General features: G+C 40.6%; 1 protein-coding gene across 6 annotated transcripts in view; it reads right to left on the bottom strand.

The window, feature by feature from the left end:
* The window catches only part of INPP4B (inositol polyphosphate-4-phosphatase type II B), a 700,458-nt gene that overhangs the window by 326,355 nt on the left and 358,415 nt on the right, over positions 1 to 15,688 (bottom strand). For 5 of the 6 annotated variants that reach the window (XM_044300592.1, XM_044300585.1, XM_044300624.1 and 2 more), the window contains one exon: positions 12,942 to 12,980. The exons of the other annotated variant lie outside the window; for it this stretch is intronic. In XM_044300592.1, the coding sequence (XP_044156527.1) occupies positions 12,942 to 12,980 (39 nt within the window). The remainder of the gene's footprint in view (positions 1 to 12,941; positions 12,981 to 15,688) is intronic. 6 annotated transcript variants of the gene reach the window in all.

Here is a 15,688-nt window from a genome sequence, read left to right as displayed (position 1 = left end):
CTAAATTTTGCTATGGGCCCAATGATTTCTGTATATACCACAGAATTTTATGACTCCATATTGCCGTACAATTAACCTTTTTTTAAATGTTGTAGGGTGTTTTTTCAGAGGAGGTTTTGAGGATGATTTTGCTTCAGTATTTTTCAGCCAAAGCCATAAGTGGACCCAGCACAAAGGAGAAGCCGTCCTTCCTATATTTCCGAGTTCCTTTCGAATCCCCTTCTCAAAATCCCCTCTAAAAAGCTCTGTGTGAACCTTTTGTTTTAGCCAAAGCCAAGAACGCACGCTAAATGGAGAAAAAATATAAAAGACATAATTACACTTCTCTTATTTGTATCCAGTCTATGTTTTAGAGGAAAAAATGTAAAACAATTTGAAATATGAACCCCTAAACGCCTAATTTAGGTTACTCTCAAAGGAAATAATTATCATGCCAAACAATGATGAAGATTGGCAATCACGTGTAACACAGTTTCTGACCATTGCAGAGATTTAAAAACAAGGGTTTAGATTGCTCTATTACTACAAGCAATGGGAAATGAATAAAAAATACAGGATATTCAATAAAAATACATAAACAATATGAAATGAGAATATGATGAGACATCCACAGCTACACACAGGGGTGGACTTGGAACTTAGAGTGGCCCTAAAAAGTATATTGCCACAAAAGCTGTGATGGCCATCAATAGCAGCCATTTTCTGTCCTTCTCCTCCAGTTGTGTTTGATCAAGATATGGAGCTGAGGGCTTAGGAGGTGACATGTGGACCACAGCAGATTAATTCAGTAGGGCATGTGATGTCGCTGGGTGGGTACATGGGGATCTAATTTTCACAATGTTAATTACTGCTGAGAGACTTGCATTTAGATCCCATGCACATGACTGTATTTTTGGGCTGCATCCGATCCGCAATTTTGGCAGATCAGATGCGGACCCATTCAATTCAATGGTGCCACAAAAAATGTGCTGTCCGCATCTGTATGTCCATTCTGCCAAAAAAGATAGAACATGACCTATTCTTATCAGTTTTGTGGACAAGAATAGACATTTTTAACATAAGGCATGATGTGTGGAACGGGAAAATGCAGGATGTATGTGACCTGTATCTGTGTTTTGTGGCTCTGCAATTTGCAGATCACAAAATGGATATGGTTGCGTACATGAGGCTTTAAAGGCATAATCCAGATATTGAAAATGATGACCTATTCTCAGGATAGGTCATCATTATCATATTGGTGGGGATCCGAGTCCCAGCACCCCCGCAGATCAGTTGTTACAGAGAGCCGCTGCATTCACCGGAGCTCTGGTGAGCGGAGCAGGCTCCCGCAGCTTTCCAATAACAGCGTTATGTATAGTATAGCGGCTGTGCTTGGCACTGCAGCTCAGCCCCATTGAAGTGAACCTAGGTCATGTGACCGAGGTACAGTGATGTCACATGGCCTAGAAGAGACTGGTGGTCTATGAGTCTTCCTAACAGCTGATCTAATATTGATGACCTATCCTGAGGATAGGTCATCACTATAAATTTCTGGATAACCCCTTTAATGAACTATAGTAAACTGGAGTAAAAAATAAAAATAAAATACTGCTAAAATCTGACACAGTTAATGTCTTCGTAGGCACTGGGTTATGCAGCAACTGGACTAAGGGGATTGGAGACCTAAACAGACAGTCATTTGTGGCCAGGTTCCTTTATCATGTATAGAGATACAGTTGAAACCAAAAGTTTACATACACTATATAAAAAGACACATATGCAATTTTTTCTCAATTAGGATTACCAGAATTATTATTTGCCAAATGCCAGAATAATGAGAGAGAGAATGCTTTAAGACATTTGTATTACTTTCTGCAAAGTCAAAAGTTTACATACACTAAGATTACTATGCCTTTAAACAATTCTGGACTGCCCATATAATGATGTCATGTCTTTGGAAGATTCTGTTGTTGGCAAAATCTGATTTAATTAGAGACACACCTGTGGATGTATATAAATGCACACCTGAAACACACTGCTTCTTTGTGTAGCATCATGGGAAAGTCTAAAGAAATCAGCCAAGATATCAGGAAGAGAATTGTGGACTTGCACAAGTCTGGCTCAACCTTGGGTGCAATTTCAAGATACCTGAAGGTGCCACGTTCATCTGTACAAACAATTATACGCAAGTGCAAACAAGATGTGAATGTCCAGCCATCATACCACTCATGAAGGAGACGGGTTCTGTGACCCAGAGATGAACGTGCTTTGGTCCAACATGTGCATATCAACCCAAGAACAAAGACAAAAGACCTTGTGAAGATGATGACGGAAGCTGGTAAGATTGTGTCAATATCAACAGTGAGACGAGTACTTTATCAGCTGAGCTGAAAGCCCCTCTGCCAGGATGAAGCCATTACTCCAAAAGAAACATAAAAAAGCCAGATCTAATGTTTGCAAATGCACACAGGAACAAAGACCTACATTTTTGGAGACATGTCCTGTGGTCTGACGAAACTAAAATTGAACTTTTTGGCCACAATGTCCATCGTTACGTTTGGAGGAAAAAGGGAGAAGCTTGGAAGCCTTAGAACACCATCCCAACTGTGAACCACTGGGGTGTCAGCATCATGTTGTTGGGTTGTTTTGATGCATGAGGAAAGAAGATTATGTGGAAATACTGAAGCAACATCTCAAGACATCAGCCAGGAAGTTAAAGCTTGGGCCCAAATAGGTCTTCCAAATGGACAATAACCCAAAGCATACTGCCAAACTGGTTACAAAGTGGCTTAAGGATCAGTGATGGCCAGTTCGCAGTGTTTGCCAGCAAACACATGCGGGCTGCCATCTTCAGTAAGGTTAGACTCTTACCTGTGCCGCGAGCCGGTCTGAAATCAAATGCGGTCACCGGGAGCAGGCAGTTCCGAGAACAGCCGCCGGGGGCCTTCATCAGGCTGTTCTTGGAACTGCCTTCTCCCGGTGACGGCATTTGATTTCAGACCAGCTCACGGCACAGGCACAGGTAACACTGGCGAACACTGCGAACTGGCCATCACTGTTAAGGATAACAAAGTCAATGTTTTGGAGTGGCCATGACAAAGCCCTGATCTCATTCGTATTAAAAATGTATGGGCAAAGATGAAAAGGCAGGTGCGAGCAAGGCGACCAACAAACATGGCTCAGTTACACCAGTTTTGTCAGGAGGAATGGGCCCAAATTTCGACCAACTATTGTGAGAAGCTTGTGGAAGGATATCCAAAACGTTTGACCCAAGTCATACAGTTTAAGGGCAATGGTACCAAATATTAATGAAATGTATGTAAACTTTTGACTTTGCAGACAGTAATAAAAATGCCTTAAAGCATTCTCTCTCTCTAATTATTCTGGCATTTGGCAAATAATAATAATGGTAATCCTAATTGACCAAAAACAGGAAAGGTTTATTCTGATTTCATGTCAGATATTGAGAAAAACATGCATATGTGTCTTTTTATATAGTGTATGTAAGCTTCTGGTTTCAACTGTATATTGAGGTAAGTTACTAGTTTCCCAACAATTAAATGGTTATAGATGACGCCATAAGTTAATGATAATGCACAATCATGTAATAAGAGTATGTACACAAGGGATATACGTAAATGCTGCAGTGCCGCAGTCCTACAACATCTTACAGAAAACGTTGACACTTTCAGAAATGATTTGTGGGTTTTCAATCTGCAGGATGTTAATTTTGGCGACAAGTTTCACCCGCGGATTGTAGTGCAAAGGTTCAAAGCAGCAAAAGACCCTCTGCAATTCCTGCTGCAATGCTACTGTAGAAACCTGACCATTTCCGCTAGATTGTTCAGAGAAACCCACTGCTGTATTTTCATATGTGAAATAAACTCTTCTGAAGTAAACTGTCACCATAAACATGCAGTGCCATCCGCAGGCAGCATGCTATAGAGCAGGAGATGCTGAGCAGATTGATTTATAGTTTTATGGAAAAAGATTCAGTAAAACTTGTAATTTACAAATTTAAATATCTACTTCTTTTATGCTGAGGAGTCAAGTGGGCGGTCTTATCAACGACTGACATTCTTCCTTGTATTACTGCATATACAGAGATAGCTGTCAGTCACCAAGTAGGACCGCCCACATGACTGCTAAGCCTTCAAAGAGCAGGGATATAAATTAATAATACACATTTTGCTGAATTTTTTCCCATTTATTTATTTAATGTATGCCCTTATATAGCGCTACTATATTCCGCTTTACAGACATTATCATCAAGCTGTCCCCAATGGGGCTCCCAATCTAAGTTCCCTATCACTATGTCTTTGATATATAGTTTCATCCTTCCACACTCCAATCTGCTCAGCACACTGCACTATATTAGACTGCCTGCAAATTTCACTCCAAACAGAGAAAATCCAGCAGCACATCCATAAAATCTTCTCCTTTATGAGATCTCATTAAAAGAATAAGCAACCAAGTAGTGCATCATTGCCTCTGCGATTCAGACAGACACGTGCTATCCTTAGTCATGGCATGAAACAATAACTGACATACACTGGTTTAAAAAGGGGGAAAAGGATAAGACTATCCCCATTTTTTGCTTACACCCAATTGGGAGTTAACCTATTAGTTAACTCATTCAGGTAACATAGTCTATTAAATCATACTGAAACAAAAACAACCTGTGCACATACAATAGACCCTACCAGAATGGGTTAACTCCCAATTGGCTGTAACAAAAAAAAAAGGGGAGGATGGTCTTATCCTCTCCCCCCTTTTTAAACCAGTGTAGGCTGTTATGTACTACTTGGATGTTACGTTTTTAATGTGATCTAATAAAGATGACGATTTTACGGACATGCTGCTGGATTTTCTCCATTTGGTATGCTGTATCTGCAGCCGAAGTGGTCACCCGTGCACCGTCCTATACGTGTGGTCAGGTACACTGAACCTACAGACGTGGTGAGATGGACTGGTTTCCTTTTCTTATTTAATTGCTGCAGATTGTACTACAAGTTCGCAGAAAAAAAACAATAGACTGACAATCCTCTGTCATTCTGATATGTAGGAACTAGTGTTGAGCGAATCGAAGTCTACGAAGTGATAAATTTGATTTTCCGCAATGCCGAATTTCCTTGTGCTTTGTGGTAGCGAATTGATTTAACCTGAAATAGTGAAAAAAACAAAACAAAAAAATTATACTTACCTAATACATTTGCTCGAGACCGTCCGGCCTCCGCTATCTTACTTGAAGATCTCGCACAAAATCCTGTGCGGGGTGACGTCACCACGCAGGCCAGGCCGTGCAAGATTTCGTGCCAGATCTTCAAGCCAGGTCGTGGTCTGGCCCGTCGCGAGCAAATGGATCAGGTAAGTATGATTTTTTTTAAATGTTATTTATATCAGATGCCGCGATCATCTATGAACGTGTCATCTGAGGGGCACAATGATGGAGAGCGGTGTAATCACCACTCCCTGTCACTGCTACACTTACTTACAAAGAAATACGCTTTGTGATGAAGTAATTTGTGAAAAAGCTAGTTTTTTTGTAAAATTCTGCGAAGCAGCCGAATCGAATTTTCCAATAATTCGCTCATCTCTAGTAGGAACATAAGATAGGAGTCTGTAGCAGGACCCTAGAAAACAAGGAATACGCCATCATGTTTGTCATTTAGAGACGCTCAACCCGGTAGCGCTCCTACGGGAAAGATCTTCAATGTCTATAACGTATGGGGCAAACAGTCCATCAGACAATGATCCTTTTCACTATCATGACTGGAGTTGCTAATGATAATAGTATAGTATGTTGCTGATGAGACTCCATCTAGAGTCTTAAGAGTCTCCTAGTTGCGGCAGATAAAATACATGCCCCTATTTAGGAGATAAATATGCATTTGCTTCGCTCAAATGGGTACTATATCAGGATACCACTGCAGTTCTCACTAGCAAGGTTAATTACACCTGTCCATCAGTCTATTAGCAGAGGAGAATTGGGCAGAGTGTATGGTTAGCACACAATCCTGCTCTTCGTGTACATTTTCTTGTTGCCGGTTCCACTTTAGAAGTCTTTTGGCACCTAGCAAGACATTATTAGGCAGCAAACTCATGAACTTGTTCAGCCGTGTAACAGGCTCATTTTTAGAATTTCACTTGTAATGCAATTAACAGCTTATCAAAGTACGACTTAAGACGTGCCTTAAAAAAAACAGGCCACCGTTAATAGTAAAAGACCTGTCAAAAGCTAGGGGAGAAATAATTAAGAGGATGGCGTCGTAAAACAGATGCTTCCATTAGAAATTTTGAATTATAAATTCATTTTTAAGCTTATTAAAATACATCTTTTTCAAATCATTTCACTAAGGCATACTTATTATTGTATGGATGAATAATGAAATATTTTCTACAGTAGAAAATATTAATAAAGGCCAGGCTTTCGTCATCCCCAGGCAGATCGAGCTCTCAGACTACTGACAGTACCCAGCAGTGATGGATGATGCACCAAATCTGCAATCTGTCACCAGTTTGACAATGGGCTCAATAGCTTCATGTCTTGATTCAGGAATCTGTCTATATCTGTCTAATCCTAAAGGAGATTATCACCATTCCGCTAGTCTTTGACAAGTAGTTATCAGACATAAAAATATAGCATGACGCATGAGAAAAGACAAACATGGACACACCATAGCGAAAGAGCTTGCAGCATGAGGATAGAGTGAGTTTCTCTTGGGGTAGGCTTATCCTTATGAGTTTTAGGGCTCATGCACATGACTATACAAGTCTACAGATAGATATCTGGACTATATTCCCTTGTCAAATTCCAAGCCTTGTTGGCAAGTCAGTTCCTGACTCTTAGGTAGCCACTTCCAATAGGTGGCACTGGCAAGATGGTTCTCTTTCTAGGGAGATATATCTTTGCATATTCATTTCCCATGGAGCATTGCCAATAAGTCTCCATACCATGCAGTAAGCACCCCGAAACAGCCATCTATGGATGGATATATGGCCTGGCTAGATTTCCTTGTCAAATCCCAAGGCTTGTTGAAAAGTCATACCTGGACTCCTAGGTAGACACTTCCAGTAGGTGGTACTGGCAAGATGGTTCTCTTTCTACGGAGATACATCTTTGCATATTCATTTACCATGGATCATTGCCAATAAGTCTCCATACCATGCAGTAAGCACCCCGAAACAGCCGTCTATTGATGGATATATGGCCTGGATAGATTTTCTTGTAAAAATACCTGGACTCCTAGGGAGACACTTCCAGTAGGTGGTACTGGCGAGGTGGTTCTTTATGTCTTGCTTAATGTGAAATTTGTATTTGGCTTTTAAGCTGGTTCAAATACTTAAAACACATTGCTTTGAGAAAATTTTAAAAATATATATAAATTGTGCCACATTTCTGGTCATTAGCCTGTCATAAGGCATATGTAAGTTCTCCAATAGGGACAATATTGAGGCATAAAGGAGAAATCATGTCCTGTGCAGGACCAGAAATCTGCAATCTGTAAGGCCTCTTTCACATGACTGTTTTTTTTTTCCGTTCTTTGCGTTCTGTATACGGTCCGTATACGGGACCATTAATTTCATCGGTTCCGCAAAAAAACGGAATGTACTCCGTATGCATTCCATTTCCGTATTTCCATTTTTACGTTCCGTTGAAAGATAGAACATGTCCTATTATTGCCCGCAAATCAAGTTCCGTGGCTCCATTCAAGTCAATAGGTTTGCAAAAAAAACTGAACACATACGGAATGTACTCCATATGTCTTCAGTATCCATTCCGTTTTTGCAGAACCATCTAATGGAAATGTTATGCCCAGCCCAATTTTTTCTATGTAATTACTATATACTATATATGCCATACAGAAAAACGGAACGGAAACAAAAAACGGAACGACGGATCCGTGAAAAACGGACTGCAAAACACTGAAAAAGTCACATGGCCGTGTACAGGAGGCCTAAAGCTGTGATTCCTAATACCCAATATATTATGTCTCTGTGCAACCTCTGGGCTGTATGGAGCTACTGTATAATGGCATCTGTAATGGACTATCATGCCCTAATGTGCCTCCACATGCATCCAGTTTCAAAGAGTGGAAAACAATGGTGTTTTCTGTATGAACACAAAACCAACAGGAAAAAAAATGAAAAAAGTTGCATGCACTGGCTGCCATATTGCAAGCACTTCCTTCTAGAAGCTTTGCTTCTAGGGAAGAATAGCTCTGTAATATTGTGCCATATCAAAGAACCATAAAACAGAACACTACAGTTACACCTGTTTAAAAGTACTTGTCGGGCCGCTTATCGGGAACAAATGTTAGTACGAACGCTCATTCCTAATAATCCTTGGGCAGAAATGTGCAACCAATCACCCCATGAACAAGCATAACACCTCCCAAAAAAGTCATAAAACGTGATCAAAAAGTCATTCACACCCCAAAAAGCTATTAATGAAAACTAGATTGCCCTCACACATATCTGTAGGTATAAATGTTTATTTCAAAGTTTCGTATAAGTATTAAAACACAAGAAAAAATGTAAAAACTTGGTCTGTAATTGGACTGACCAGCAGAATAAAGATGACAATTTTTACCACCTACTGAATTCCGTGAAAACAACTCATAAAAACAATGGATTTTTTTTTTCCAATTTCAACTCATTTCGAATTTTCTCCAACTTCCCAATACATCTAATTGAACATTTAATGGTGCCAATAGAAAATATAACTTCTCCCACAAAAAAACAAGCCCTCATAGGGCACTTTCACACTTGCATTAGAGGATTCCGGCAGGCAGTTCCATTGCTGACACTGCCTGCTGGATCCGGAAATCTGTATGCAAACAGATAGCATTTGTTTCCGGATCCGGATGCGGATCCATCTGAAAATGCATTGAAATACCGAATCCGTTTCTCCGGTGTCATCCGTAAAAACAGATGCACAGACCGGGAAACCGGATCCGGTTTTCCAGAACACTTGGTACCGGATCTGGCATTAATACATTTCAATGGAAAGTGTTCCGGAATTTTGGCCGGAGAAAATACTGCAGTATGCTGCGGTATTTTCTCCAGCCAAATACCGTAAGAGGGACTGAAAATGAAGACATCCTGATGCAAACTGAATGGAACCAGAAAACTATAACTCTAGTGTGAAAGTACCCATACATCGGTGATTAAAAAATAAATAAAAAAGTCATTGCGATTCTTGGAAGGCAGAGTGTAAAAAAACTAAAATAAAAATGGTAAATGGCTATATCAGGAAGGGGTTAAAGATGCACCAACGTGATCAGACATTGTACACCATTTCATTAATTTAGCAACACTTACAGCAAATCAGGCACCTGCAAAACTGACTTTCCGGTATTGATTCCCATCACAGGGGCTCAATACTGGAAAAAAAAAAAAAAAAGCTTCAGTTTTATCCTAATGCATTCTGAATGGAAAGCATTTCGTTGTCTGTGAAAATCCACGTATGTGTGAATGCGGCCGTGCGCTTCGTGCCTCCACCGCTGTACAGTAATGCGCTCATATGATCCATACGAGTGTATTACTGTACAGCGGCGGCACTAAGCGCACAGCGTCATAGCAACCACTGACACCATGCGCTCGTGCACTCAGCAGGACTGGTTTTCGCGGACCGTGGTCCTTGAAAATCCATGTATGTGTGAATGCGGCCTAATGCTTTAGGCATTACCGCCAGCCAAACAAAGTCCTAATGCTCCCTAAAAACTAAGCAAGCTCCGAGACTCCAAGGAGGAATGCCGGGTGGTAGAATGCGATGTTTGCCCTTTGAAGTTAAAGAATCAAGGGAAGGGGTAGGTCAAGTATTTGGCATGGGGGGAATGTAGGCGTTTGAACTTTTGCCTCAGGCAGCATGAATGTTATGTGCTTCCCTGATCCTGGACACAAAGCACCTAGGGAAGGGGGCAAGCTGAACTCTTGCACCAGGGCCCATGAGCCTTTAGCTACGCCTCTGTGTGCAAACCTTGGGGAACCATACCCAAGAAGACGGGAGGCTGTAATCTCTGCCAAAGGTGCTTCACATAAGTACTGAGTAAAGGGCCTGAATACTTATGTCAATGCAAGATTTTTGCTCTTTTTCAATAGAGAAGTAAAGATTTCTAACATTCTGTTTTCACATTCTCATTATGGGGTATGGAGTGCAGATTGATGGAGAAAACGTGATTTTTTTAAATTTAATTTTAGCACAAGGCCGTAACAAAACAAAATGTTAAAAAAATGAAAGGGTCCCACTGGCGGCATTGAGTGTTGACAATGTCTATAAAGTGTTGCTGAATATAACAGCACTATATAAATGAGTAAATTGTTATCATTGCCCCATTATTATTCATATAAAGCCAGAAAACCTCTATATCCGATCACTTATATATACATAATGCATGTTATTTTACACACATATCGTTAGTCATGTATGAATGCAACAAAGCCACTGTGTCTCTTCCTGACTTTTTAGGATTCCCCGCTGACTTCCTCTTTCAAATTCTGTATGTGGTGACCTCATTAGTATGTCGACACCACATACCAGTAGAAGCAGCTGTTAAGGACATCGATGTCAAAGCAGTCAGATAGTCTTCATCTTACATCAAATGGATCTCATCACCACTGATCATCAACCTCTACTGAATACCTAATAGTGCAGTGTATGAATATGCTTATGTAGGAGAGAGCCCGTTTCTATGGAATATCAGCATATTGATGAAGTCACTCGTAGGCAGAGCATAAAGGAAGAAGTCCGTAGGGATTCATAACAGTCAAGGAGTAATAAAGTATATTCTACTAAAATAAAACTGATCCTGTAAAAACTCCCACTTGAATGTAGTTACTACTTGACTAACATTACCATGTATAATTTTTATCATGCAAAATCCTTAAATAAAAAAATAGATGCAAGATAAATCTATCAGTTTATGGACAGCAATAATATAACAAATTTTGAATGGAAGAAACTAAAAAGTGTATTTCCATCTGGAACATGCTATAAATGTCCCATAGGTAAAGGTCCCACCTCTCATTCTTATCTCCAGAACGGGGTCCCAAAGTGAAAAGAGAGCAAGTCGTGCATGCACAACAACTCTACATTTACCCCTATGGAACTTCTGAAAACAGCAAAGCGCTAGCTTGGCTATTTTTGTAAGCCCCAGAGTGGTAAATGGAGGGGTGGCTGCACGTGTGCTGCTTTCTGTCCACTCATTGCTGTGGGAGATCCAAAAAAAGCCAAGACGACCGCATGCACAGTGTGCTCTCTGTTCACTTCAGGGCATTGTTCTGGAGATGGGCCAAAATGTCCGAGATGGGGCTACCCACAACATACAAGTGTCAACAAAGGCTTGAAAGATTTCCAAATTGCAGACCGTACTTATAATAAAAGGGTTCTAAAAAGTAAAGCCTGGTACCGTGTTGGCCAGTAGAACACAGCTTTATTGCTCTCATGAAGGCCTCATGCACACGATTGTGGTTTGGGTCCACATCTGAGCAGATTTTTTTGCAGGTTGGATGTGCACCCATTTACTTCAATGGGGCCGCAAAAGATGCGGACAGCAATCTGTGTGCTGTCTGCATCTGCAATTCCTTTATGTGGCCCTGCATTCTTGACCTTTGTGCCACAATCTGCCCCAGAAATACACCTAATATAGGTGTATTTCTGTTTCATAAATAATCACTATGTTACTATGTTAGATCACAGCTCTGCCCTATTGGATCTGAGGTAAAAAGCAGCAAAGGATTCCAAACTCCTGGGGCAGTGCATTGAATTGAGGGCATACCCTATCTTTTCATGGGCCCACCCTGGGCCTTTTGGTGACTCCCGTCTGTTGATAGATGTGGTGCCCCTGATGGCGAACAGTTGGCAGGGTGCAAGGCAGGAAGGCCAGTGCAGGGCAGGATAATGGCAGCTGTGCAATGGTGGTGCAAAGCAATAATCAGCTGAGTGTAGAGGTAACAAATCCAATGTTCTTTACTGAAGTTCACAAAGACACTGATAGAATTCAGTTCCAAAGCTGAACGTGGTTTCACCAGCAGTAAGATGGCTGACTCTGAGTCTGTCTTTATCAGCTCCAAACTACTTTCCAAATTGACCAAAGGGTTACACAGTGCTGCGATATGTAGTACAGTTCCCACAGTGAAGAGTAGATCCTCCAGTGAATAGCTAATACATGGTAAGTGTGGTGGGCATCTGATGCAATGTACCCTTTCCATTAGCAGTAAGGACTGTTTCTGTTACTGTCTGACCTATGCACCAGTCCTTTAAATTGCCCCTCAACAGTCTGTATATTCTGTACGTCTTTATCTCTCGGAGGGTGGTGGTAGCTGGTAGCCATGCAAGGATGAAGGTTCCTTACAGCAGGTCTCGCACTGCACAGCACATGCAGATGCTTCCTCTCACTCAACCTGTCTAGAGTGTTCTCACTAAACTCCTGACCCAGAGAAGAAGGACCCACTTCCTCCTGCCGAGAAGGGCAACATAACTGACGGTGTTCCCATCTCACATCTTGGATCACAAACATCACACAGAAAAAGTGCATTAACATTGACAGTGGATATTAACCCACTAAGTAGCAAATTAACCCATTTGCAGTAGTCCTCTGGGGCACTGAGAAAATGCAGGTGCTTGACCTATAAGTGCTGACCATATAAAAGTTGAGCTCACAAAGGATATCTTGTTTAAGTTTGTTCCCTGAAGAGCGAACAAAATGTATGCATAAAACTATACGTACAAACGGCAGCTGTTCGTGTACAACAGTCTAATCCTATCATAAAGACTTTTATTTCCAAATTCATCAAGACGCCTATATAATCATGTACACGCTACGCTGAAGATTTACCAGCATCAGTTTTAACAAAAACAACACTACTGAAATAAGCGCGAGATAATAAAGTGTGTATAACCGGGAGTGTATGCATTTTTCTCAGCACGATCTATATAAAAGTTTTAAAAAAAATATTACCCCACTGTTTGTTCTTGGATCACTGGCTTCTGGAGGAACCTATGGGAAAAGAAAATTAAAAGATAAATGTTGTTGGCTACGTAAAACCATAAAGTTCTGCAACTTTTATTATTGTAGCTTAGCTTCCTATTAGATTATTGATTTTCCTCCTGCAACATCTCTCCATTTCAGTTCAGTCCCCAAAAGAATTACGGCCACAATGATCAGAATCTGTCCTAATTGGTACCCAATGGTTATTCTGGCCACTCTGTCCTCAAATCAGCAATCTTCCCAAAACATGCTTTTTTTTTTTTTTATTCTACAGCAGGAGAAGCCAAAATCAATATCACTGTAAAATGGATGAGAATGAATAGTTCATTAGGACTGAATACCGCAGCTTCCCCCAGCAGCTCCAGGGGTTCACAAGGGGGCCTCCCGGTGCTGCTACTGTCCGTATTATCTAAAGAAATGCTTGCATAAAGACTTGAGGGTATATTTTCCTCTGTGATCCATTTGTTGCTGCTCATTAAAAATTGAATTTTCCATTCACTGGTACATAACTTCACAATAGATATACTTTATTTTATGCAAACATTTTGCGCATTTTCCATTTTCCCTTGTTTAAGCGCAGTCTTTTCACAACTCTAACCCTCAACGGGGCCGTTTTATTGTTTTTATTTCTGCTTTGTTTTCTTTCTGTTTACTAATGTAGAACATTACGTTCAATCTGCATATGATGTAGATGCCGATGAGTGCTGGAGCCAGAGAAAGCGACACTGAGGCACACATATTCCTACATTGTGCAATGCTCTCAGATTCCTTCTAACTCATTACAAGCAAATTCAAAAATACTATAAATATTTATTAGGAGCTAAGTTCTTAAAAATTTGATTCAAATTTCTTTGTCATGAAGTGCATTTCTTTGTAAGCAGTTGGTGCAATGACAGGGAATGGAGATTGCGCCTCCCCCATCATTGCACCCCTGGGAGGTCGTGTTCATCTCTGATCGCGGCATCTGGGATCAATATTAAAGCATTTCAGCGGTTGCTAAAAAAAATAAAATAAAAAATTCCACTTACCTCATCCATTTATTTGCAAAGAGCATGCCGCTGCCATCTTGCTTGAAGATCCAGTGCGAAATCTCACGCAGCGCGTGATGACATCATGCCAGGCAGCGCGGTTATGTCACAGCGCACAAGGTTTTGCACGGGATCTACAAGAATGATGGCTGCAGCGGCCTCTTCACAAGTAGGATTTATTTTTTATGCCAATTCAGAGTAAATCAACCACGAAGCACAAGGAAATTCGGCTTTGCGGCAAATTTATTTTTCCTGAAATTTGTATCAAAGTCCATGGGGATGGGAATATAATCTCCTATGAAGAGTTAAAAAGGAAATACCAACTGAAAAATATAGAGTTGAGGTTTTATTACTTACAACTAAAACAAGCACTGTATAAGACGATAGGGAAAGGCTACCGTAGCCTCTGGATAATATCACCAAGTTAACACCTGGCAAGAAACTGGTCTCAAGAATATATCAATGTCTGTCGCACCAAAAGAACAACAGAAGAGCAGTTGACAATCTGATGCATAAATGGCAGGGTGCCTTGAACCCCTTACGGGAAGATTTGGGGGATTCGGCTATACAGGCAAAGAAAGGGGTCTAAAGGAACTTCTCCTATAGAATAACCCAATTCAATATATTGTATCATCTTTACCAACGATAGGAGAGAGAAGGGAAGAATATGTATTTTTCTTTTTTTTATTATTTTACTATATATACATTTTTTTCTTTTTTTTTTATGTTTGGTTTCTTTTCTTTTGAGCAACCGATATGTCAGGGGTGGGGGGTTTGGGAAATGTAATGTAATGCAATTGTAATGTTAGAATAAAATGACTGTTGAATAACCATGTACATTTTGGAAAAACATAAAAGATTTATAAAAAAAAAAAAGTCCACTTCTTTCACTTCAATTCGCTCAACACTAATACCCTGTTATATCTCTATATCTCAAAACACAATGTAAGGGCTCATTCACACTATACGTTGTTCCGTATCAGAGTTTTTTTTTGTCTAATTTAAGTCTTCTTCCGTTCCGTTATTCCACAAAACATATCTGTATGGTTGACATATGCGATCCGTTTTTTGCAGATTGAAAACGGAAACAGTAACTTATTAATCACCAAGCACATGAGCAATATGGGCTGGGCATAGCATTTCTACAGTATGGATCCGCAAAATATGGATGAAATACGGATGACATACGGATGTGTTCCGTGTGCGTTCCATATTTTTTGCGGACCCATTGACTTGAATGGGGCCTCGGACCGTGGTTTGCGGACAATAATAGGACATGCACTACTTTTTTGCAGAATGGAAATACAGAAACAGAATGCACACGGAGTACCTCCCGTTGTTTTTGCGGACCCATTGAAGTGAATGGTTCCGCATACAGTCCGGAAAAAAAAACAGAACGGAAGCGGAAAGAAAATACGTTTGTGTGCATGAGCCCTAACTCAATTGGAATTTGCAAATGTAAATTCAGGGTTCTAAAAACTCCGATATAAACCTATGATAATTAGCGGATACAAAGATTTTAACCCCTTAAGGACCGAGGACGTACCGGTACGCCCTATTTCCCGAGTCCTTAAGGACCGAGGACGTACCGACTTAAAATCTGAATTCCGGCGCCGCGGGGGTTAATCGAAACGGGATTTCGGCTGAAATCATTCAGCCGGCATCCCGTAACAACGCAGGGGGGGGTCA

This window comes from Bufo gargarizans, chromosome 1 (genome assembly GCF_014858855.1).
Source record: "Bufo gargarizans isolate SCDJY-AF-19 chromosome 1, ASM1485885v1, whole genome shotgun sequence".
Lineage (NCBI taxonomy): Eukaryota > Metazoa > Chordata > Amphibia > Anura > Bufonidae > Bufo > Bufo gargarizans.
Note: the sequence above shows the minus strand (reverse complement) of the source record. Positions and strands in the feature narration are given on the sequence as shown.